Here is a 24,334-nt window from a genome sequence, read left to right on the forward strand (position 1 = left end):
CTGAGGGAGCTGTTTCAGTGTGTGTGTGTCTGTGTGTTACATTGGGCTGCCCACGAATAGAGGATTTCAACACTTTTAACTTCAGTCATCTAAGCGGTATACACACACACAGACGGACACTCTCACACAACAAACCATGAGTCATGACACTGACACAATGGCTGATACAGAGAGTCACGCAGGGACACTGAGTGGGCTGACAGAGTGAACAATGGTAACTTCTACTGGCCCTGGGATCCAGGGGGGACGGGGTGTTCTGCCAGTCAATGGGATGACAACCCAATTTGGGATGGGGGGGATTAGCGGGTGGAATAGTGGAGAACAATTGGAGGTTTACTTAGTAGCAATGCAAATATCATGGTACACCTATATGGACACTCAAACACTATGGTACTTTTTAATGGTAAGTTCACAAACATATATTATGATAAATAGAATTGAGACTTGAATCTCATTATGGTAAATGGTGAAATAAGTATAGCCAGTTCTAATTGTAATGGCTTAGCAGATAATAAGAAAAGACTATCAGTATTTACCTGGCTAAAAGAGAAGGAATATAATATCTATTGTTTACAGGAAACTCATTCTACAATTTTAGATGAAGGTGAGTGGAAAATGGACTGGGGGGGTGAAATGTACTTCTCCCATGGGTAAAGAAACTCAAAAGGGGTGATGATATTAATTAACAGTCATTTTGATCTGAATGTGCAATTTGTCCAAACAGATCTGCAAGGTAGATGATTTTAAATATGTTATTGGACCATAAACAGATATGGCTCATTAATCTATACGGTCCAAATAATGTGTCACGGCTGTCTTCCTCCTCCTCGTCTGAGGAGGAAAAGTTTGAAGGATCGGAGGACCAATATGCAGCGTGGTATGTGTTCATCTTGTTTTTAATAGAAAGAGAACACTTTGCGAAACTAATACAAAAACAATAAACGACGACCGTGAAGCTAAATAACAAATAGTGCTGACACTAAAAACTACACATAGACAATCACACACAACCCACAATGACAAAACAGGCTACCTAAATATGGTTCCCAATCAGAGACAACGACTAACACCTGCCTCTGATTGAGAACCATATCAGGCCAAACACAGAAACAGACAAACTAGACATACAACATAGAATGCCCACTCAGATCACACCCTGACCAAACAAAACATAAAACAAAGCAAACTATGGTCAGGGCGTGACATAATGATGATCATCGCTTCTTTGAAAATGTATATAATCATTTATCAAACCTACAAACAATACAAGACTCTATTATTATGGTGGGAGATTATAATACTGTTTTAAATACTTCAATGGGCCGAGAAGGAAATCTCACTACATACGATCACCCTCATGCACTTAAGGAAATCACGAATGTCATGGATATATTGCAACAATTGGATATATGAAGGCTTAAATGTCCTGACCTAGTGAGATATACATGGCAGAGGCTCAATCAAGCTAGTCGTCTTGATTACATTCTTATGTCATTCTCGCTGGCACCAAAAGTTTAAAATGTGTTGATAAGGGACAGAATGCGGTTGGACCCCAAATAATTGGCATATATATTGCTCTTACAGAATTTCCACATGGGCGAGGATATTGGAAATTTAATCAAAGCCTATTGGATGGTAATTTGTTTTTAACTAGGACAGAAGAACTTATAACTGACTTTTTCCGACATAATATATGTACAGCAGATCCCCTTATTGCATGTGACACTTTTAAATGTGCCTTTAGAGGCCATGCAATTCAGTACTCATCTCTAAAACAAAAGCAATTTAGGTCAAAAGAGTCCATATTAACAAAAGGAAATGGAAGGACTAACAGTAAACATAGATATCAAATAAAACTGTACCATAGAGGCACAGAATAAGTTAGAGGAAAAACAAAAAGAAATGGAGGAAGTTATTCAAGAAAGATCAAGTGTTAGATATTAGATGGAATATGGAGAGAAATGAACAAAATTATTTTTTAATCTTCAACATAGAAATGCTACCAAAAATAATTTTTTGAAACTTGTTGCAAAAGATGGAGTCACCCACAATTCACCAAATGATATTTTGAAAGAGGATGCAAAGTACTTTAAGCATATGTTTTCGTTTCAGTCTCCTCCATCTCGACTAACGAAAGTAAATGTTATGATTTTTAAAAATATTAATAATGTAAAATTAACAGCTGTACAGAAAGACTAATTTGAAGGGCAAATTACAGAGGAGGAAGTTCTTGATGCAATTAAAGCATGTAAGTCTGGGAAAACTCCAGGGCTGGATGGCAAAGCCGTGGAAGTATACCAAAACTTTTTTGATACAGTCAAAGGACCGTTATTAGCATGTTTTTTTTAATATTTTTTTTTTATAAATGTAACCCCTTTTCTCCCCAATTGCTAGTAATTACTATCTTGTCTCATCGCTACAACTCCCGTACGGGCTCGGGAGAGACGAAGGTCGAAAGCCATGCGTCCTCCGAAGCACAACCCAACCAAGCCGCACTGCTTCTTAACACAGCGCGCCTCCAACCCGGAAGCCAGCAATGTGTCGGAGGAAACACCGTGCACCCGGCCCCCTTGGTTAGGGTTTGCACCCGGCCCCCTTGGTTAGGGTTTGCGCCCGGCCCCCTTGGTTAGGGTTTGCACCCGGCCCCCTTGGTTAGGGTTTGCGCCCGGCCCCCTTGGTTAGGGTTTGCGCCCGGCCCCCTTGGTTAGGGTTTGCGCCCGGCCCGCCACAGGAGTCGCTGGAGCGCGATGAGACAAGGATATCCCTACCGGCCAAACCCTCCCTAACCCGGACGACGCTAGGCCAATTGTGCGTCGCCCCACGGACCTCCCGGTCGCGGCCGGCTGCGACAGAGCCTGGGCGCGAACCCAGAGACTCTGGTGGCACAGCTAGTGCTGCGATGCAGTGCCCTAGACCACTGCGCCACCCGGGAGGCCCCGTTATTAGCATGTTTAACCACTCCTATAAAAATGGTAGATTATCAGATACTCAACTAGGTCTGATTTCATTATTACTGAAACAGGATCCAAGTGGTAAATATAAAGATTGAGTCCCACAAAAATTGGAGGTCCCTTAAAAATGCATAGCGCATTGGATGAAAAAGTTATTGTTGGATATTATTCATCCTAATCAGACAGGTTTTTTACATGGACGATACATTGGAGATAATATAAGGCAAGTACTGGAAACAATAGAACACAATTGAAAAATCTGGGAAACCAGGCCTGGTATTGTAACGAAAGTCGTCGGGAGAAGGAGAGGAGGACCAAAGTGCAGCGTGGTACGTATCCATAATACTTTTAATTAAGATGAATACATGAACAAAAACAACAAAACGACCAACGAACAATTCTGACAGGTGCAACAAACACTAACCAGAAAATAACCACCCACAAACACAAGTGGGAAAACAGGCTACCTAAGTATGGCTCTCAATCAGAGACAACGATAGACAGCTGCCTCTGATTGAGAGCCATACCAGGCCAAACACATAGAAACAGAAAACCTAGACCTACAACATAGAATACCCACCCACATCACACCCTGACCAAACTAAAAATAGAAACATACAAAGCAATCTACGGTCAGGGCGTGACAGGTATTCATAGCTGACTATGAAAAGGCTTTTGATAAAGTACAACTGGAATTTATATATAAATGCCTGGAATATTTTAATTTTGGAGAATCTCTCATAAAATTGGTTAAAGTTATGTATAGTAAACCTAGGTGTAAAATAGTAAATAATGTCTACTTCCCAGAAAGTATTAAACTGTCAAGAGGAGTAAAAGGTTGTCCACTATCGGCATATCTATTTAAAATGTATTGTAGTTAGATAATTTCTTTCTTTCGGGATATGTATACCGAGTACTGTATGTCCACATCACCGTTAAACTATTTAATTGCTAAACTACACGGTAATGTAAAAGTAGTATTTTTTTTGTGATCCAATTCGTAATATAGTAAGTACACTTATCATAATTTGGTTGTAATCAAAGAGGTTAGAAAAAGTATCCAGATCCTCTATGAGGCTGTGGAGGGATCCAAATAGTGGATTTAAAAGAAAACATGAATCATCAGCGTACAATGACACCTTTATTTTTAACCACTGGATTTCTAGCCCCTTGATATTTTTGTTGGATCTGATTTTAATAGCTAACATTTCAATGGCCATAATAGATAGAAAGTTAGCAAAAATAGATAAAAATACCTCTCTATTTGTGGAAAAATCACCCTGATGAACTCTTTCGTCATATCCCAGTTTACCTATGGTCTTGGCTATTACCAGGGACCTGTTTTTTTAAAATATATGAGCCAAAATTTTTCCATTTTATTTGGAACGGCAAGCCAGACAAAATTAAACAGGCCAATTTATATAATGAATATGAGTTCGGAGGGCAGAAATTATTAAATATTAAAGCATTTGACCTCTCACTAAAGGCGTCAGTCATACACAAGTTATACTTAAATCCAAACTGGTTCTCTAGCAGATTAGTACGAATGACTCACCCAATGTTCAAGAATGTCATTTTTCCCTTTATTCATATTAAAAGCTCTCACTTTCGGTTATTTGAAAAATAATAAAATATCGCTATTTTTAAAACAAACCATAGAAAGTTGGCTGCAATTTCAGTTTAATCCACCAGAAAAGACAGAACAAATAATACAACAAATAAAAAAATTAAAAATTATTAAGTATAATCTTTGTAAATAATATAAAAAATAGGACTGGTGGAGTTATGTCACACATGCAGCTAACAAAATTATATGGAAATGTGTGCTCTACACAAAATTACAACCAATTGTCACGTTCCTGACCTTATTTCCCTTGTTTTGTATTTATTTAGTATGGTCAGGGCGTAGGTTGGGGTGGGTTGTCTATGTGTGTTTTCTATGTTGGGATTTTGTGTTCGGCCTGGTATGATTCTCAATCAGAGGCAGCTGTCAATCGTTGTCCCTGATTGAGAATCATACTTAGGCAGCCGGGGTTTCACGTGTGGTGTTCCTGTGTCAGTGTTTCGCCACACGGGACTGTTACGGTATGTTCGTTTGTTGTTTTGTATCGTGTATTGTTTTCGTGTCTATTAAATATCATGGAAACTTACCACTCTGCACATTGGTCCTCCGATCCTTCTCGCCTCTCCTCGTCCGATGAGGAGGACGACTTAGACTGCCGTTACACCAATTTATAGCAGCATTACCGAAAAATGGAAGAGGCAAGTGAAAGGGGGGAAAAGTAAGGAACTGTTGGCCCTGCATTAAAGACCAAAATTGGTTAAAGAAAATCGTGATGAATAAAAAGTATACCAGTTTCATTTAAGGATGAATAAATTGACAACCGTACCATATAGATTGCAAAGTAGTTGGGAAGAGATTTTTGACGTACCGATTCTATGGCACATGGTTTATAAACTGATTCACAAAATAACGCTGGATTCATAACTTTGAGTTTTTCAATTTAAAATTTTATACACAATTCCTGCAATGTTATATATACACTGCTCAAAAAAATAAAGGGAACACTTAAACAACACAATGTAACTCCAAGTCAATCACACTTCTGTGAAATCAAACTGTCCACTTAGGAAGCAACACTGATTGACAATAAATTTCACATGCTGTTGTGCAAATGGAATAGACAACAGGTGGAAATTATAGGCAATTAGCAAGACACCCCCAATAAAGGAGTGGTTCTGCAGGTGGTGACCACAGACCACTTCTCAGTTCCTATGCTTCCTGGCTGATGTTTTGGTCACTTTTGAATGCTGGCGGTGCTTTCACTCTAGTGGTAGCATGAGACGGAGTCTACAACCCACACAAGTGGCTCAGGTAGTGCAGCTCATCCAGGATGGCACATCAATGCGAGCTGTGGCAAGAAGGTTTGCTGTGTCTGTCAGCGTAGTGTCCAGAGCATGGAGGCGCTACCAGGAGACAAGCCAGTACATCAGGAGACGTGAAGGAGGCCGTAGGAGGGCAACAACCCAGCAGCAGGACCGCTACCTCCGCCTTTGTGCAAGGAGGAGCACTGCCAGAGCCCTGCAAAATGACCTCCAGCAGGCCACAAATGTGCATGTGTCTGCTCAAATGGTCAGAAACAGACACCATGAGGGTGGTATGAGGGCCCGACGTCCACAGGTGGGGGTTGTGCTTACAGCCCAACACCGTGCAGGACGTTTGGCATTTGCCAGAGAACACCAAGATTGGCAAATTCGCCACTGGCGCCCTGTGCTCTTCACAGATGAAAGCAGGTTGAGCACATGTGACAGACGTGATAGTCTGGAGACGCCGTGGAGAACGTTCTGCTGCCTGCAACATCCTCCAGCATGACCGGTTTGGCGGTGGGTCAGTCATGGTGTGGGGTGGCATTTCTTTGTGGGGCCGTACAGCCCTCCATGGGCTCGCCAGAGGTAGCCTGACTGCCATTAGGTACCGAGATGAGATCCTCAGACCCCTTGTGAGACCATATGCTGGTGCGGTTGGCCCTGGGTTCCTCCTAATGCAAGACAATGCTAGACCTCATGTGGCTGGAGTGTGTCAGCAGTACCTGCAAGAGGAAGGCATTGATGCTATGGACTGGCCCGCCCGTTCCCCAGACCTGAATCCAATTGAGCACATCTGGGACATCATGTCTCGCTCCATCCACCAACGCCACGTTGCACCACAGACTGTCCAGGAGTTGGCGGATGCTTTAGTCCAGGTCTGGGAGGAGATCCCTCAGGAGACCATCCGCCACATCATCAGGAGCATGCCCAGGCGTTGTAGGGAGGTCATACAGGCACGTGGAGGCCACACACACTACTGAGCCTCATTTTGACTTGTTTTAAGGACATTACATCAAAGTTGGATCAGCCTGTAGTGTGGTTTTCCACTTTAATTGATAAATTGATAAATTAGATTTCCATTGATAATTTTTGTGTGATTTTGTTGTCAGCACATTCAACTATGTAAAGAAAAAAGTATTTAATAAGAATATTTCATTCATTCAGATCTAGGATGTGTTATTTTAGTGTTCCCTTTATTTTTTGAGCAGTGTATATATATATATATATATATTTATATATGAGGGATACAACCATCCTAGCTCTGCAGATTTTGCTGCGAAGAAACAGAATCATTAGATAATTTGTTATGGTAATGTCCATACATAGCTTGATTTTGCTCGCAGTTCCAGGAATGGCTGAAGAATTGCAACATTTACCTGGAGCTAACTCTGCAAATAGCACTACTGGGTGATTTGAAAAGTCATAGTCAATAGATCAATAAAAGAGTAATACTTTTAGAATTGTATTAATCTTTCATTTACAATCTGTAGAAACTATGAGAATAGAAAGGATCAGCACAGTTTAAAAATATATGGCAAAAATAAATCCAATATGGATGGTGTTAGGATATACATGTAGATGGGATGGGTTGAGTGGAGCTGAATGGTGGTACTAATAACAACACGATAACTCATGTAAAATATACCATGTCAGTAAAATGTATATCGGTTAAAAACTTTTGTGAAACAGCAGTTAAAAATATATGGCAAAAATAAATCAAACTGCATGATCTTCAGAAATAGATGGGAGGGATTGAGGTTAGCGAAGGATAGGAGTAAAAACAAACAAAATATAATTATTGTAAAATAGATTGTGTCTGTAAAATGTATATAAAGGCTGGAAGTAGAAGCCTAAGTGTTGTTGTTCATTAGTTTACTCCAATTAGGGGAGGGGTGGTAGGGTTAGTGAAAAAAAAAAAAAAAAAGATGTGTATATATAAACTCAGTAAAAAAAGAAACGTCCTCTCACTGTCAACTGTGTTAATTTTCAGCAAACTTAACGTGTAAATATGTTTATGAACATAACAAGATTCAACAACTGAGACATAAACTGAACAAGTTCCACAGACATGTGACTAACAGAAATTGAATAGTGTCCCTGAACAAAAGGGGGGTCAAAATCAAAAGTAAGTCAGTATCTGGTGTGGCCACCAGCTGCATTAAGTACTGCAGTGCATCTCCTCCTCATGGACTGCACCAGATTTGCCAGTTCTTGCTGTGAGATATTACCCCACTCTTCCACCAAGGCACCTGCAAGTTCCCGGACATTTCTGGGGGGAATGGCCGTAGCCCTCACTCTCCGAACCAACAGGTCCCAGACGTGCTCAATGGGATTGAGATCCGGGCTCTTGCGCAGGCCATGGCAGAACACTGGCATTCCTGTCTTGCAGGAAATCACACACAGAACGAGCAGTATGGCTGGTGGCATTGTCATGCTGGAGGGTCATGTCAGGATGAGCCTGCAGGAAGGGTACCACATGAGGGAGGAGGATGTCTTCCCTGTAACGCACAGCGTTAAGATTGCCTGCAATGACAACAAGCTCAGTCCGATGATGCTGTGACACACCGCCCCAAACCATGATGGACCCTCCACCTCCAAATCGATGCCACTCCAGAGTACAGGCCTCGGTGTAACATTCATTCCTTCCACGATAAACGCGAATCGGACAGTCCCCCTCGGTGAGACAAAACCGCGACTTGCCAGTGAAGAGCACTTTTTGCCAGTCCTGTCTGGTCCAGTGACGGTGGGTTTGTGCCCATAGGTGACGTTGTTGCCGGTGATGTCTGGTGAGGACCTGCCTTACAACAGGCCTGCAAGCCCTCAGTCCAGCCTCTCTCAGCCTATTGCGGACAGTCTGAGCACTGATGGAGGGATTGTGCGTTCCTGGTGTAACTCGGGCAGTTGTTGTTGCCATCCTGTACCTGTCCCGCAGGTGTGATGTTCGGATGTATTGATCCTGTGCATGTGTTGTTACACCTGATTTGTTTAACACTTTTTTGGTTACTACATGATTCCATATGTGTTATTTCATAGTTTTGATGTCTTCACTATTATTCTACAATGTAGAAAACAAAAATAAAGAAAAACTCTTGAATGAGTAGGTGTGTCCAAACTTTTGACTGGTACTGTATATCCCAAAAATATATGGGGGATTGAAAATGATGCAGGCAATTACATTGTTGGAAGCTGCAATCTATCTGCAATATTAAAGCGGATCTACCCCCTAAAAAACGCCAACTGGTCTGTATGTTGTGGCTCTAAACCCTTGCTGGCCTTTGAATGAAGGTGTACCCATGTGTGTAAGATGCTATAGATTAGTTGAGTATTAGTGTGTATGTATGTGTGTGTGTGTGCGCATGTGTGTGTGTCAGACTCATTTGTTCCCCTGCTTGGCCAGGCCAGGCAGGTTTTATCTACAGGAAGTGTTTAGGCCAACTGAGCCTCATGTGAGCCGTACTTCCTGTCTGCAGCACAGATAAAGGCAGCATTCAACAGCGGGTCTGATTGCAACTCTAAACACTCTTTAATGCCTGGCAGTTCAAACATAGGGACATAACCACAGATATTCAGAAGCCTTGATAGAAAGGAGCACAGTCATTCAGATGAATCCAACTGAAGAGTTGAACCCATGTGTTCAGCTGACTGGGGTTAATGACCACTAGGAGCTGACCACAGTGAGATCTGCATCCAAATAAACACATTCATTCCCCTGACCCATGTGGTTGTAGTGTGATCACATCGGTAATGTATATTGCTCTATTCTATTTCTGTGGGTGACTGCGTACCGAGCTCAATACCAACATGGTATGCACAGAACTCCACACACACACACACACGCACGCACGCACGCACGCGCACACGCACACGCACGCACTTGCCCAGACAGACAGACAGGGTTAGACAGTGGCTAAGTGTTCCCATGCCCTCTGTCATCCCTCCAGATCTGTTGTGTTGTTCCTCCATAAGGGCCAGTGCCTAAGTGCTGTGACTGTGCTGAGGTGTCATTCAGTCAGGGAGTTGTACAGTAAAGAGTGATGTTTCAGACTGACTTGGTTTAATGAAGCTCTGTAATAACACCTCCCCTTCCAAAATAAGCCCCAATCACAAGACAGAGGAAAGGCAGGGTACAGCGCCATGTGACAGGTCATGTGACACACCACCACTTCCTGTTCTAAATTAGGCCCTAGGTCAACAATGACGGGATGGAGAATTGCATGAATGAGTATGTACAGTACAGTTAGACGTGTCCAGTCTTATGGATCTCGCGGATGGGCCATTGTGTGTGTGTGTGTGTGTGTATTCCTACCTTGGTGATCTCGGGGTCAGGACACTGACTACTCATATACTGGCAGTCATCCCTGGTTCTACAGATATTGTCACACCAGCCACACAGATGACCCTGGTCCTCACGTCCCCAACACTGGGAACAATCCCCACTGCCGACCCCACAGTTGTACACCTCCACTGAGAGACAGAAGGAGAGGGAGGGGACAAAGGGGAGGGCTTTATTAACACAATACATTCTGCTAGGACACATAGGCTATTTGAAAGGGCTCCATTACATCACCGCATGGGCTGCGTATATCATACTGAACCTATGTCAGTTCCTTTGGATTAAACATATTTTCAACATAATATAAATAAACCCAGAGAAACAGAGAGGGAAGACAAAACAGAAACCCAGAGAAACAGAGAGGGAGGACAAAACACAAACCCAGAGAAACAGAGAGGGAAGATATAACACAAACCCAGAGAAACAGAGAGGGAAGACAAAACACAAACCCAGAGAAACAGAGAGGGAAGATATAACACAAACCCAGAGAAACAGAGAGGGAGGACATAACACAAACCCAGAGAAACAGAGAGGGAAGACAAAACACAAACCCAGAGAAACAGAGAGGGAAGACAAAACAGAAACCCAGAGAAACAGAGAGGGAAGATATAACACAAACCCAGAGAAACAGAGAGGGAAGATATAGCACAAACCCAGAGAAACAGAGAGGGAAGACAAAACACAAACCCAGAGAAACAGAGAGGGAAGACAAAACAGAAACCCAGAGAAACAGAGAGGGAAGATATAACACAAACCCAGAGAAACAGAGAGGGAAGACAAAACACAAACCCAGAGAAACAGAGAGGGAAGACAAAACAGAAACCCAGAGAAACAGAGAGGGAAGATATAACACAAACCCAGAGAAAGATAGAGGGAAGATATAACACAAACCCAGAGAAACAGAGAGGGAAGACATAACACAAACCCAGAGAAACAGAGAGGGAAGACAAAACACAAACCCAGAGAAACAGAGAGGGAAGACAAAACAGAAACCCAGAGAAACAGAGAGGGAAGATATAACACAAACCCAGAGAAACAGAGAGGGAAGATATAACACAAACCCAGAGAAACAGAGAGGGAAGACAAAACACAAACCCAGAGAAACAGAGAGGGAAGACAAAACAGAAACCCAGAGAAACAGAGAGGGAAGATATAACACAAACCCAGAGAAACAGAGAGGGAGGACATAACACAAACCCAGAGAAACAGAGAGGGAAGACAAAACACAAACCCAGAGAAACAGAGAGGGAAGACAAAACAGAAACCCAGAGAAACAGAGAGGGAAGACAAAACACAAACCCAGAGAAACAGAGAGGGAGGACATAACACAAACCCAGAGAAACAGAGAGGGAAGACAAAACACAAACCCAGAGAAACAGAGAGGGAAGACAAAACACAAACCCAGAGAAACTGAGAGGGAGGACATAACACAAACCCAGAGAAAGATAGAGGGAAGATATAACACAAACCCAGAGAAACAGAGAGGGAAGACAAAACAGAAACCCAGAGAAACAGAGAGGGAAGATATAACACAAACCCAGAGAAACAGATAGGGAAGACATAACAGAAACCCAGAGAAACAGAGAGGGAAGATATAACACAAACCCAGAGAAAAAGAGAGGGAAGATATAACACAAACCCAGAGAAAGAGAGAGGGAAGACAAAACAGAAACCCAGAGAAACAGAGAGGGAGGACATAACACAAACCCAGAGAAAGATAGAGGGAAGATATAACACAAACCCAGAGAAACAGAGAGGGAAGATATAACACAAACCCAGAGAAAGAGAGAGGGAAGACAAAACAGAAACCCAGAGAAACAGAGAGGGAGGACATAACACAAACCCAGAGAAACAGAGAGGGAAGACATAACACAAACCCAGAGAAAGATAGAGGGAAGATATAACACAAACCCAGAGAAACAGAGAGGGAAGACAAAACACAAACCCAGAGAAACAGAGAGGGAGGACATAACACAAACCCAGAGAAAGATAGAGGGAAGATATAACACAAACCCAGAGAAACAGAGAGGGAAGATATAACACAAACCCAGAGAAAGAGAGAGGGAAGACAAAACAGAAACCCAGAGAAACAGAGAGGGAGGACATAACACAAACCCAGAGAAACAGAGAGGGAAGACATAACACAAACCCAGAGAAACAGAGAGGGAAGACAAAACACAAACCCAGAGAAACAGAGGGAATATATAACACAAACCCAGAGAAACAGAGAGGGAAGATATAACACAAACCCAGAGAAACAGAGAGGGAAGATATAACACAAACCCAGAGAAACAGAGAGGGAAGACAAAACACAAACCCAGAGAAACAGAGGGAAGATATAACACAAACCCAGAGAAACAGAGAGGGAAGACAAAACAGAAACCCAGAGAAACAGAGAGGGAAGACAAAACACAAACCCAGAGAAACAGAGAGGGAAGATATAACACAAACAAAGAGAAACAGAGAGGGAAGACAAAACACAAACCCAGAGAAACAGAGAGGGAAGACAAAACACAAACCCAGAGAAACAGAGAGGGAGGACATAACACAAACCCAGAGAAACAGAGAGGGAAGATATAACACAACAGAAACCCAGAGAAACAGAGAGGGAAGACAAAACACAAACCCAGAGAAACAGAGGGAAGACAAAACACAAACCCAGAGAAACAGAGAGGGAAGACAAAACACAAACCCAGAGAAACAGAGAGGGAGGACATAACACAAACCCAGAGAAACAGAGGGAAGACAAAACACAAACCCAGAGAAACAGAGAGGGAAGATATAACACAAACCCAGAGAAACAGAGAGGGAAGACAAAACACAAACCCAGAGAAACAGAGAGGGAAGATATAACACAAACCCAGAGAAACAGAGAGGGAAGATATAACACAAACCCAGAGAAACAGAGAGGGAAGACAAAACACAAACCCAGAGAAACAGAGAGGGAAGATATATAACACAAACCCAGAGAAACAGAGAGGGAAGACATAACAGAAATCCAGAGAAACAGATGTGCGTGTTCATGTTCCAGCACCTCCCACAGAGAAACCATTTGTGCTTGTGTGTTTTGATGACTGAGCAGTGAGTATGGTATGAAGCATTAGTCCTGTAGTAAAGTATGCAGTTCTTCTGGCTGTAGGTCAGTTCTTCTGCTCTCAGGGCTCACATGGCAAATACCTGGCCTGTTAACATTGAGAATATACTAGCATCTGGGACTAGGCTTGTGCGTGTGCGTGTGCGTGTGCGTGTGCGTGTGTGTGTGTGTGTGTGTGCACATGCCTGTGTATGTGTGTGTATAATCTTACCGGTCATGGGTTTAGGGCTGTCAATGTACTTGTCCAGGTGTCCCTTTCTCCGCAGGCTGAGCTGAAACACCTGACTCCTCTCCGCTGTGGTAAGCTACATGGACAGAAACAAGCTCGCTGATTGGCCATTTCACCATACACAACCAGTAAGCATGGCTTTGTTTGGCCATACACTAAACATCTTATTTCTGACTGGCACCTTCACCAAAATTGTGTTGAGTGACACGTGCTCCTAGGAAGGTGATTGGTTGTACTCACCATCACTCCACTGCACTTGACCTCTGAGACACTGTTCAGCCATCGAGCCTCGTACCGCTGCTCACTCCCAAAGTCACACTCAAGCTCCTCCTGCTACAGAACAAAACAAACCGAACAGTCCTCATGACAATAAAACCTTAATTTATAAACCAATCATGAGGCTGCCGCAGTCTGACATCACCCAGGAAAACAGGGGTTTGTGGAAACACATTTTGGGATAGATATTTTGCCTTCAGAAATGTTGCTAGGTCTTTATTTTCCCCATCCTAGCTTGATTGACAGTCTGTTTCTGCTTCAGCCGACTGCTTTGCAATTGGATGGATCCATGCCAAACATTGGCTAGACAACATTGGCAAGAAAGCTACAGCAGCAACAGCCTGGCACCAAGGATACTCCATGTTTTCACATAGTTAGACATGTTTGTATTGGAGATTGGAGATGTCTCTTTGTTCGGAGAATGTGCTTGTTCTAGTTCCATTATCAGCATAGTGGCTGTTCCATCTAGTTGAGCTAGATACCCATTAGTTGAGCAGGGTTGATCTTCCTGGGTTCATTCTATACATGTACGAACACTATGTAGGGAATAGGGTGTCAACTGAGACATAATAACAGGAACCTGGCTGGGAGAAAACTGTGTCCCCCTGAACAACTCTGGTAACCATTGACAACCCTGGGAGGGGAAGAATGCAAAACATCTAAACAGCACAGGATAATTGTCCCTGCCAGGCAGAAATTCAGAATCATGTATAATTCATATTCATCATATTCATCAACATCTGGGCGGTAAAGTGTGTGTATGTGTGCGTGTGTGTGTGTGTGTGACTCTCTATCACAATATAAATCCAGTGGGAGAGTGTGTGAAAGGGCACAGGGTTATAGTTACGACTGACCAGACCTGGCAACTAGTCAGGGATGGAATGTCACATGCTAACAGAGTCAGACCCTCATCACAGATACAATATCAGCTTCTGTCTCACATTCAATATGTTGAGGTTAGGATTAGGGTTATACAGACTGATCTGAAATCATTGTCTGAAGGTACAAAATGTACAAAAGTAGAAAGATAGGCTGAATAGTACTAAAGATTGCTATATGTTCTTTGAATGTCTCCATATGTCTGTAAATGACTGTATACATACTGAGAGATAAGACATCAGAGAACCTGTCTCTAACTGAATGATCGGCTATGAAAAGCCAACTGACATTGACTCCTGAGGTGCTGACCTGTTTGCACCCTCTACAACCACTGTGATTATTATTATTTGACCCTGCTGGTCATCTATGAACGTTTGAACATCTTGGACATGTTCTGTTATAATCTCCACCCGGCACAGCCAGAAGAGGACTAGGCACCCCTCAGAGCCTGGTTCCTCACTAGGTTTCTTCCTAGGTTCCTGTCTTTCTAGGGAGTTTTTCCTAGCCAGCGTGCTTCTACATCTGCATTGCTTGCTGTTTGGGGTTTTAGACTGGGTTTCTGTACAGCACTTTGTGACATCGGCTGATGTAAAAAGGGCTTTATAAATACATTTGATTGATTGATTGAACCTGGTGGGAACAGACAGCTACGAGGTGAGAACCTGGTGGGAACAGACAGCTACGAGGTGAGAACCTGGTGGGAACAGACAGCTACGAGGTGAGAACCTGGTGGGAACAGACAGCTACGAGGTGAGAACCTGGTGGGAACAGACCGCTACGAGGTGAGAACCTGGTGGGAACAGACAGCTACGAGGTGAGAACCTGGTGGGAACAGACAGCTACGAGGTGAGAACCTGGTGGGAACAGACAGCTACGAGGTGAGAACCTGGTGGGAACAGACAGCTACGAGGTGAGAACCTGGTGGGAACAGACCGCTACGAGGTGAGAACCTGGTGGGAACAGACAGCTACGAGGTGAGAACCTGGTGGGAACAGACAGCTACGAGGTGAGAACCTGGTGGGAACAGACAGCTACGAGGTGAGAACCTGGTGGGAACAGACAGCTACGAGGTATCATTCTGGTTCTAACCTCTCCCACATAGTAACTGCAGCTGTCTCAGCTCACTCCCAAAGAGCAACCATTTAGGGATTGATGACTATGATTCCCACCAATCTCCCTCTAAGACCAAGAGTTACTTTAGTCCTATCCGGCTGTACCACATTTAGGATAATATCTAACAAGGGTAAGGGTACACTGTACCTGCTCCACGTTGCTTAGCGACAGGGTGAAGTCTTGGGTTATCCCTGAGGGTGATGGTGGAACATCCTTGGCCACAAGGCTTGGACAGGAAGCAGAATTCTGGAGGACGGGACGTGATACAAACACTCATGGGTTAAAGAAAACAATGTAAAACACCTGTCCTGTTTATGTGGCTGAGAGGAGGAGGAGGAAATAAGAGGGTGAAGCTCTGCTCTGCTCAGAGGGAAACAACAACATCCTAAAGTGGAGGGCAGTGAGACACACCAGATGGCAAAGATGGCGGAAGAATGGCAGGATGGGGCTCAAAGCAGAAGACCTGAACTCAGACTTTATTTCTGACCATCTTTACAGAACCTCATATCGGACTTTTACTTAGATTAAGATAGGACTTTTATTTCGATTAAGAAAGGAATATTATTTTGATGAAGATATTACTTTTATTTTTCAGTCAGGACATTTATTGTCATGGTATGGCCCGACTAACTCACTCTGACTCACCTAACCACACTCCTCCAGTTGAGTACATCAGTCTCTCTGGACCCAATCAGACCCTCTCCTCTCCTTTCAGAACAGCTGCCTGTGAGTGGGGCTCCTAATAGTGGCAGAGGGACATAGCTGTGTGTTAACACTCTTGGCTCTAACACCAAAGGCAGTAGAAGAGTGGGGTGGCTGGCTGTACCACAGCGGTGATGCTGTCAGGGCATAGGTATGCTCAGAGGAGGTGAGGAGTGTCTAGGGGGGCTGTGATAGCTATAATGAACTTAACGAGCTTGTCTTGCCGTAACATAACAATAGTTAAAGGGATAGGTGTTCTCATCACAATTAAAGCTTGTCAGATGTTTTTCTCAAAAGAGGTCTGAAAAAATAGGTTTAATATTGAGCTCAGTCTTCAATGACAGATTTTGACAATTTTGAAAAAATCATTACTAACATTCATTTTCCGATAAAAGCTCCTCACACTCGAGCACAGTACACACTAACTGGACACCATGGCAACCTTATACAGCATTGTACATAAGACAGGAAAAACTGTGAAACAGTGAACCCATTCTTCAACACACTGGCTCCAGTGGGCCTATCAAAAGCCACCACGATGAAGAACTGGGAGAGAGAGTTTTGGAAAGGTCAGAGAGGCTATAACATGGCCCATTATCTCGTTGGGAGTATGTTAACCATGTCTCCCGAGGTTTTATGGGCTGTTTTAAAAATGGCTGACAACAGTAAGATAGCTTTGACCTGGTATGACCACATGACTTGCCGGGCTGTTACAATGCCAAATGAGAATGAACTGAGATCATCATAGGAGCTTGTGATTGGTTGCCACTCATCTAGGGTTTAGTTGAAGTCTTCCCCTCTAATGTTTAAAGGGGCAATCTTCCGTTGCTACATCTAGTTTTGGACTTATAAATGAATGATATGTACCCATTGATTCTTGAAGAATATAACTTAGAAATGCCTCATGAGCTTAGTTCAACTGTTGTACCCCATCAGAAGCCAAAATATAAGCTTGTTTAACTTCAATGTTTGTAAACAAAGTACGTATTTTAATTGAACCTTTATTTAACTAGGCAAGTCAGTTAAGAACAAATTCTTACTGACAATGACGGCCTACCCCGGCCAAACCTGATATGCAAACAAACACTGTATCACATGATAACACATGTGAAACTATAATGTTGACATCATGGATGGTCAGACTTGTATCCACAGCTTTGTTTATGCATTTGAGAGTGGTTACATTTCTTCAGTCCCACACTTCAGCGTTTTACTTAAACAATGGCGGGATGCCGTTTTGTTATTGTTTCAACTGCGGATTGCCCCTTTAAGGTCAGGACTAGTGGGGAACTGATCCATGCTTATTATTGCTACTTATACATACAGTATGTCTGATTGGAGTGGTTTAACACAGAGGGGTAACTCACCTCTAGCAGGCTGGGTTTGGAGTCGTCTTTAGTGGAGAGGCAAGAGTGGCTGTTTTGGTCCCAGTAACATCTCCACCTGGTGCTTAGACAGCTGATACACCTGAAACACAGGACAACACACATAGATAACAATTAGACCATCTGACATGGGCCAAACACATACAGATGAGACCTGGAGCCTGTAGTAAACACTCAAACACACCCAGTGGACAAACCCAGTGGACAAACCCAGTGGACAAATCAGTGGACAAAGCAACATGCAATGTCGATCATGGTTACACTGGCACAGAGAGAAGATACTAAACAGAGAGCTCCACTATTCATTAGGACCTACGCAGTCTGGAATCCCTGAGGGAGCTCTATGTGTGTGTGTGTGTGTGTGTGTGTGTGTGTGTGTGTGTGTGTGTGTGTGTGTGTGTGTGTGTGTGTGTGTGTGTGTGTGTGTGTGTGTGTGTGTGTGTGTGTGTGTGTACGTGCGTGCGTACGTGCGTGCGTGTGTGTGTGTGTGTGTGTGTGTGTGTGTGTGTGTGCGTGTGTGCGTGTGTGCATGTGTACGTGATTGCGCGTGTGTGTATGTGTGTACTGTGTGTGTGTGTTTGTGCGTGTTTGTGTGTGTGTCTTCCCAGATAGCAGCCCAAATTGGAACACCTCCACTGTGTGTGTCTCTATTGCCTGCGGGTGGAAGACAGATGTTCCAACACCTGGAGTGACAGCCCCTCCAGTGATTCCCTGTCTGTCTCCATACAACCATGGGAGAAGGGGTACAGCTTGCCGATTAAGACTGGAGAGATGGAGGGGTTTGCAGGAACGTGGAGTGGTGTGTCTGTGTTAGACTTGGGCGGTAAGCCGTATACACTGTATACCGGGGTATTTGGAAACAGCCACGAGATGTTTTTTTAATACCGTCAATACCGTTGAAACTATTTCTTTGGAGTTTTTTCTACATTTGAATATTTGTAGCTACTTTTTGCAAAGACCTTAAACCAATTTGTGCAATACGTTAGGAGATAAAGAAGATTGCGTTCTTAATTTCACCTGTCACATAATTTTTCATTGTTTACAAGCACACAACGACGAGAGACCGGAGCTTTGTGAATCACTCACTGTTGTGCAGCATGCGCCAGGTGATTTAGTTACCGTATGGAATTCAAAACTAAATGTTTGCCAGCTAGATATCTTATAACTATTAAGTTAACTGTCTAAAATGTGTTAAATGCTCTGCAGTTGTGCATTTGGTTTGCTAATTTAGTAGCTAGTTAGCTATCTAGCTAAGTGGTTAGCTTCTTCCAAAATCAAGCTTTGCTTGGTAGCAGCAGATAATTGCCTCCTGGATCAAAAGCCTTGCTGTCTAATATTTGTTTTGTGTGTGCAGAAAACTGTGAGTAGCATTTCTGAGTTACTTGTATAACTTTATGAGATGGGATTTCAGTCCTGCAAATAGTTTAGGTCAGAGACTGTATAAAGTGTTTGCAATGTGCTTGTTAGCATTTAGTTAGCATTCTCTATGGAATTTTACATGTACTTGCTATCATTTATAACCTTAAGATTACAGAGGCTCAGTGGGGTTTGAATATAGCACCCCTTGTGTTCAGAGCAGGTATTACCGAATATCCTGGTATGACAATCTGGATGCGGCCAAAGCCTAGTGTGTTTTCTGGTGGGGTGGGGGTGATTAGAAGCAGACAACCCACTCCAGGGACTCTTATTTTTTAAAATATTTTTTCACTAAATGTCTCACTCACAAACTTTCTAGCTTCTTGTCCTTTCTTGCTTGTCCTATAGAGCCATGCTGAATCCCCCACCCCTGACCCTCACACACGGAATGAACATACCACACACACTGAACACACAGGTGAGCTTTTACTCTCAGGGCCTCTCGGTGAGCACTGTGGTTAAACACACACTCTCAATCATGTCTCTGTCAAGGAGAAAGCTGTTAGGGAGAATAGACGTTATTAAATGGGGAGAGGAAGGGGGCAGAGGGGGGAATGAGAGACACCGAGGGATAGTGAGAAGGAGGGAGACAAAGGGTGAAAAAGAGGGGAAAGTGTGTGAGAGAGTGAAAAGATAGAAAGTGGGGAGTGTGTAAAGAGAGAGAGAGAGAGAGAGAGAGAGAGAGAGAGAGAGAGAGAGAGAGAGAGAGAGAGAGAGAGAGAGAGAGACGTTTGGTCTGCCGGGGCGTTTGGTCTGAGAGGAATGCTCCCCGTCTAGTTGTCCATTAGCGCCTCACCTAGAAATCACATCGACCCGGCTGTGAAAGAGCACTCTCAACACACACATACACACACACCATTCTGAATACAAACACACACAGTACCATTTCAAAACAGACGCAAGACCCACAGAACCAGGCTTCAGTCCAAACGCAGAACGAAATAAGCCCGTATCCGGTTACAGTGTTATGGTGAAATTCTAATGGACACAGAGAGCCTCTCTCAGTCTTTCTGGAGTTATTAACTTCTTTGGGACTGGGGGGCAGTATTGAGTAGCTTGGATAATAAGGTGCCCAGAGTAAACTGCCTGCTACTCAGGCCCAAAAGCTAGAATATGCATATAATTAGTAGATTTGGATAGAAAACACGCTGACGTTTCTAAAACTGTTTGAATTATGTCTGTGAGTATAACAGAACTCATACGGCAGGCAAAAACCTGAGAAAAAATCCAACCAGGAAGTGGGAAATCTGAGGTTTGTAGTTTTTCAAGTCATTGCCTATCGAATATACAGTGTCTATGGGGTCATATTGCACTTCCTAAGGCTTCCACTAGATGTCAACAGTCTTTAGAACCTTGTTTCAGGCTTCTACTGTGAAGGGGGAGAGAATAAGAGCTGTTTGAGTCAGGTGTCTGGCAGAAATCGAGTTAGCTGCGTTCCTTTTTCTTTCTAAAGACAAAGGAATTGTCCAGTTGAAACATTATTGAAGATTTATGATACAAACATGATTCTATACATTGTTTGACATGTTTCTACGAACTGTAATATAACATTTTTGACTTTTTGTCTGAACTAAGCGATCGCGCATTGAGCATTTGGATTACTGGGCTAAACGCGCGAAAAAAAAGGAGGTATTTGGACATAAATTACTTTATCGAACAAAACAAGCATTTATTGTGGAACTGGGATTCCTGGGAGTGCATTCCGATGAAGATCATCAAAGGTAAGTGAATATTTATAAAGCTATTTCTGACTTTTGTGACACCTCTCCTTCTTTGGAAAATGGCTGTATGTTTTTCTGTGGCTAGGCGCTGACCTAACATAATCGCAAGGTGTGCTTTTGCCGTAAAGCCTTTTTGAAATCTGACACAGCGGTTGCATTAAGGAGAAGTTTATCTATAATTCCATGCATAACACTTTTATCAATGTTTATTATGAGTATTTCTGTAATTTGATGTGGCTCTCTGCACTTTTACCGGATGTTTGTTTGAGACAATGCATTTCTGAACGTAACACACCAATTTCAAATGAGGTTTTTTGGACATAAAGATTAACTTTATCGAACAAAATACACATTTATTGTGTAACATGAAGTCCTGTGAGTGCCATCTGATGAAGATCATCAAAGGTTAGTGATTCATTTAATCGCTATTTCTGACTTTTGTGAGCCCTCTCCTTGGCTGGAAAATGGCTGTATGGTTTTCTGTGACTAGGTGCTGACCTAACATAATCGTTTGGTGTGCTTTCGCCGTAAAGCCTATTTGAAATCGGACACTGTGGCTGGATTTACAATAAGTTTATCTTTAAAATGGTGTATAATACTTGTATTTTTGAGGAATTTTAATTATGGGATTTCTGTTGTTTTGAATTTGGCGCCCTGCAATTTCACTGGCTGTTGGCGAGGTGGCGTCCCACATATCCCAGAGAGGTTTAAGAGAGAGAGAGCAACTTTTATTTATTTTATTTTATTTAACCTTTATTTAACTAGGCAAATCAGTTATTAAGAACAAATTCTTATGTACAATGATGGCCTACCCCTCCCCTAACCTGGACAACGCTGGGTCAACTGTGCGCCACCCTATGGGACGATCACGGCCGGTTGTGATAGAGCCCAGGATCGAACCCGGGTCTGTAGTGACGCCTTTAGCACTGCGATGCAGTGCCTTAGAACGCTGCACCACTCAGGATCCCACAGCTTGAAGTGATTAAATGTGGATAGAGTCTAATCTAATCTGCGGTCTTCATTTAGCAGCCCTGTGCTCTTCATGTGAGAATCGCACTTAGGGCATTATCACCTTCAGCAATACTTCACACTATCAGACCCCACTGTGGACCTCAGAGGCATAAAAGAACACACACACATATTCACCTACTTACATACACATGTATACACACACACACACACACACACACACACACACACACACACACACACACACACACACACACACACACACACACACACACACACACACACACACACACACACACACACACACACACACACACACACACACACACACGCACACACACACACACGCACAATAGAAATCTCTGCTTGTTCACACACACACAGGAAGTGAATCCTGTCAGTGAGAATGAGAGGTCTTCCCTGGAGGCAAGGTTCACAGAGGGGAGAGAAGTCCATTTTCACACCACTAAACTAATTTGACAAGTGAGCCAAATTAACAAACCCTAAGATTGCCTCTGAATGCATACACATACACAGTCATTTATAGGTAGACACATACTGTATATTATACTCAAGTCTACTTTCACACCTCCAAAGCGACATGATAAGTGTGCAAGAGGGACACATCCAAACAGTTAACAGATCTGATCACCATTTACACACACACGCACACATGCACACACACACACAAACACACTGATCCAGAGATCTGCTCATGAGATAAGGCAGATCCCGAAACATGGTCAAATACGCAAATAGGAAACCAGCTGGCTGTCCTCCAGAACAGAGAAGCCTCTCTCTCTCATTTCAATTCAAAGGGCTTTATTGGCATGGGAAACATATGTTTACATTGCCAAAGTAAGTGAAATAGATAATAAACAAAAGTGAAATCAATAATAAAAAATGAACAGTAAACATTACATTCACAAAAGTTTCAAAGGAATAAATACATTTCAAATGTCATATTATGGCTATAGTGCATTCGAAATGTATTCAGACCCCTTGACATTTTTCCACATTTTGTTACGTTACAGCCTTATTCTAAAATTGATTAAATCGTTTTTTCCCCTCATCAATTTACACGCAATAACCCATAACGACAAAGCAAAAACAGGTTTTTAGAAAACGGAAATAAACCATTTACATACGTATTCAAATAATTTACTCAGTACTTTATTGAAGCACATTTGGCAGTGATTACAGCCTCGAGTCGTCTTGGGTATGGTGCTACAAGCTTGGAACACTTGTATTTGGGGAGTTTCTATGCAGATCCCTTCAATCTCTGTCAGGTTGGATGGGGAGCATCGCTGCACAGCTATTTCTAGATCTCTCCAGAGATGTTCAATCGGGTTTAAGTCCTGGCTCTGGCTGGGCCACTCAAGGACATTCAGAGACTTGATCCGAAGCCTGCGTTGTCTTGGCTGTGTGCTTAGGGTCCTGTTGGAAGGTAAACCTTCGCCTCAGTCTGAGGTCCTGATTGCTCTGGAGTAGGTTTTCATTAAGGATCTCTCTGTACTTTGCTCTGTTCATCTTTACCTCGATCCTGGCCAGTCTCCCAGTCCCTGCAGCTGAAAAACATCCCCACAGCATGACGCTGCCACCACCGTGCTTCACCGTAGGGATGGTGCCAGGTTTCCTCCAGATGTGACGCTTGGCATTCAGGCCAAAGACTTCAATCTTGGTTTCATCAGAACAGAGAATCTTGTTTCTCATAGTCTGAGAGTCCTTAGGTGCCTTTTGACAAACTCCAAGCAGGCTGTCATGTTCCTTTTACTGAGGAGTGGCTTCTATCTGGCCACTCTACCATAAAGGCCTGATTGTTGGAGTGCTGCAGAGATGGTTGTCCTTCTCTGGAGCTCTGTCAGAGTGACTATCGAATTCTTGGTCACCTCCCTGACCAAGGCCCTTCTCCCCCGATTGCTCAGTTTGACCGTGCGGCCAGCTCTCGGAAGAGTCTTGGTGGTTCCAAACTTCTTCCATTTAATAATGATGGAGGCCACTGTGTTCTAATGTAACAAAATGTGGAAAAAGTCAAAGGGTCTGAATGCTTTCGGAATGCACTCCATGTACAGTGTTATAACGATGTGCAAATAGTTAAAGTAGAAAAGGGAAAATAAATAAATGTAAATATGGGATGTATTTACAGTGGTGTTTGTTCTTCACTGGTTGCCCTTTTCTTGTGGCAACAGGTCTTGCTGCTGTGATGGCAGACTGGTATTTCACCCAATCGATATTGGAGTTGTTCAAAATTGGATTTGTTTTGTGAATTCTTTGAGAGTCTGTGTAATCTGAGGGAAATATGTGTCTCTAATATGGTCATACATTTGGCAGGAAGTTAGGAAGTGTAGCTCAGTTTCCTCCTCATTTTGTGGGCAGTTTCTCTCCTGTCTCTGTGGTC

The 24,334-nt window shown here is 43.0% G+C and overlaps 1 protein-coding gene across 1 annotated transcript in view; it reads right to left on the reverse strand.

Moving 5' to 3' along the window:
- Positions 1-24,334, reverse strand: part of LOC120061347 (plexin-D1-like) — a 123,373-nt gene that overhangs the window by 75,111 nt on the left and 23,928 nt on the right. Inside the window, exons 8-12 of the mRNA XM_039011095.1 lie at positions 17,813-17,912; positions 15,891-15,989; positions 13,716-13,808; positions 13,458-13,551; positions 10,126-10,283 (exon numbers count right to left, since the gene is read on the reverse strand). Of these exons, the coding sequence (XP_038867023.1) occupies positions 10,126-10,283; positions 13,458-13,551; positions 13,716-13,808; positions 15,891-15,989; positions 17,813-17,912 (544 nt within the window). The remainder of the gene's footprint in view (positions 1-10,125; positions 10,284-13,457; positions 13,552-13,715; positions 13,809-15,890; positions 15,990-17,812; positions 17,913-24,334) is intronic.

This window comes from Salvelinus namaycush, chromosome 16, assembly GCF_016432855.1.
Source record: "Salvelinus namaycush isolate Seneca chromosome 16, SaNama_1.0, whole genome shotgun sequence".
Taxonomy (NCBI): Eukaryota; Metazoa; Chordata; class Actinopteri; order Salmoniformes; family Salmonidae; genus Salvelinus; species Salvelinus namaycush.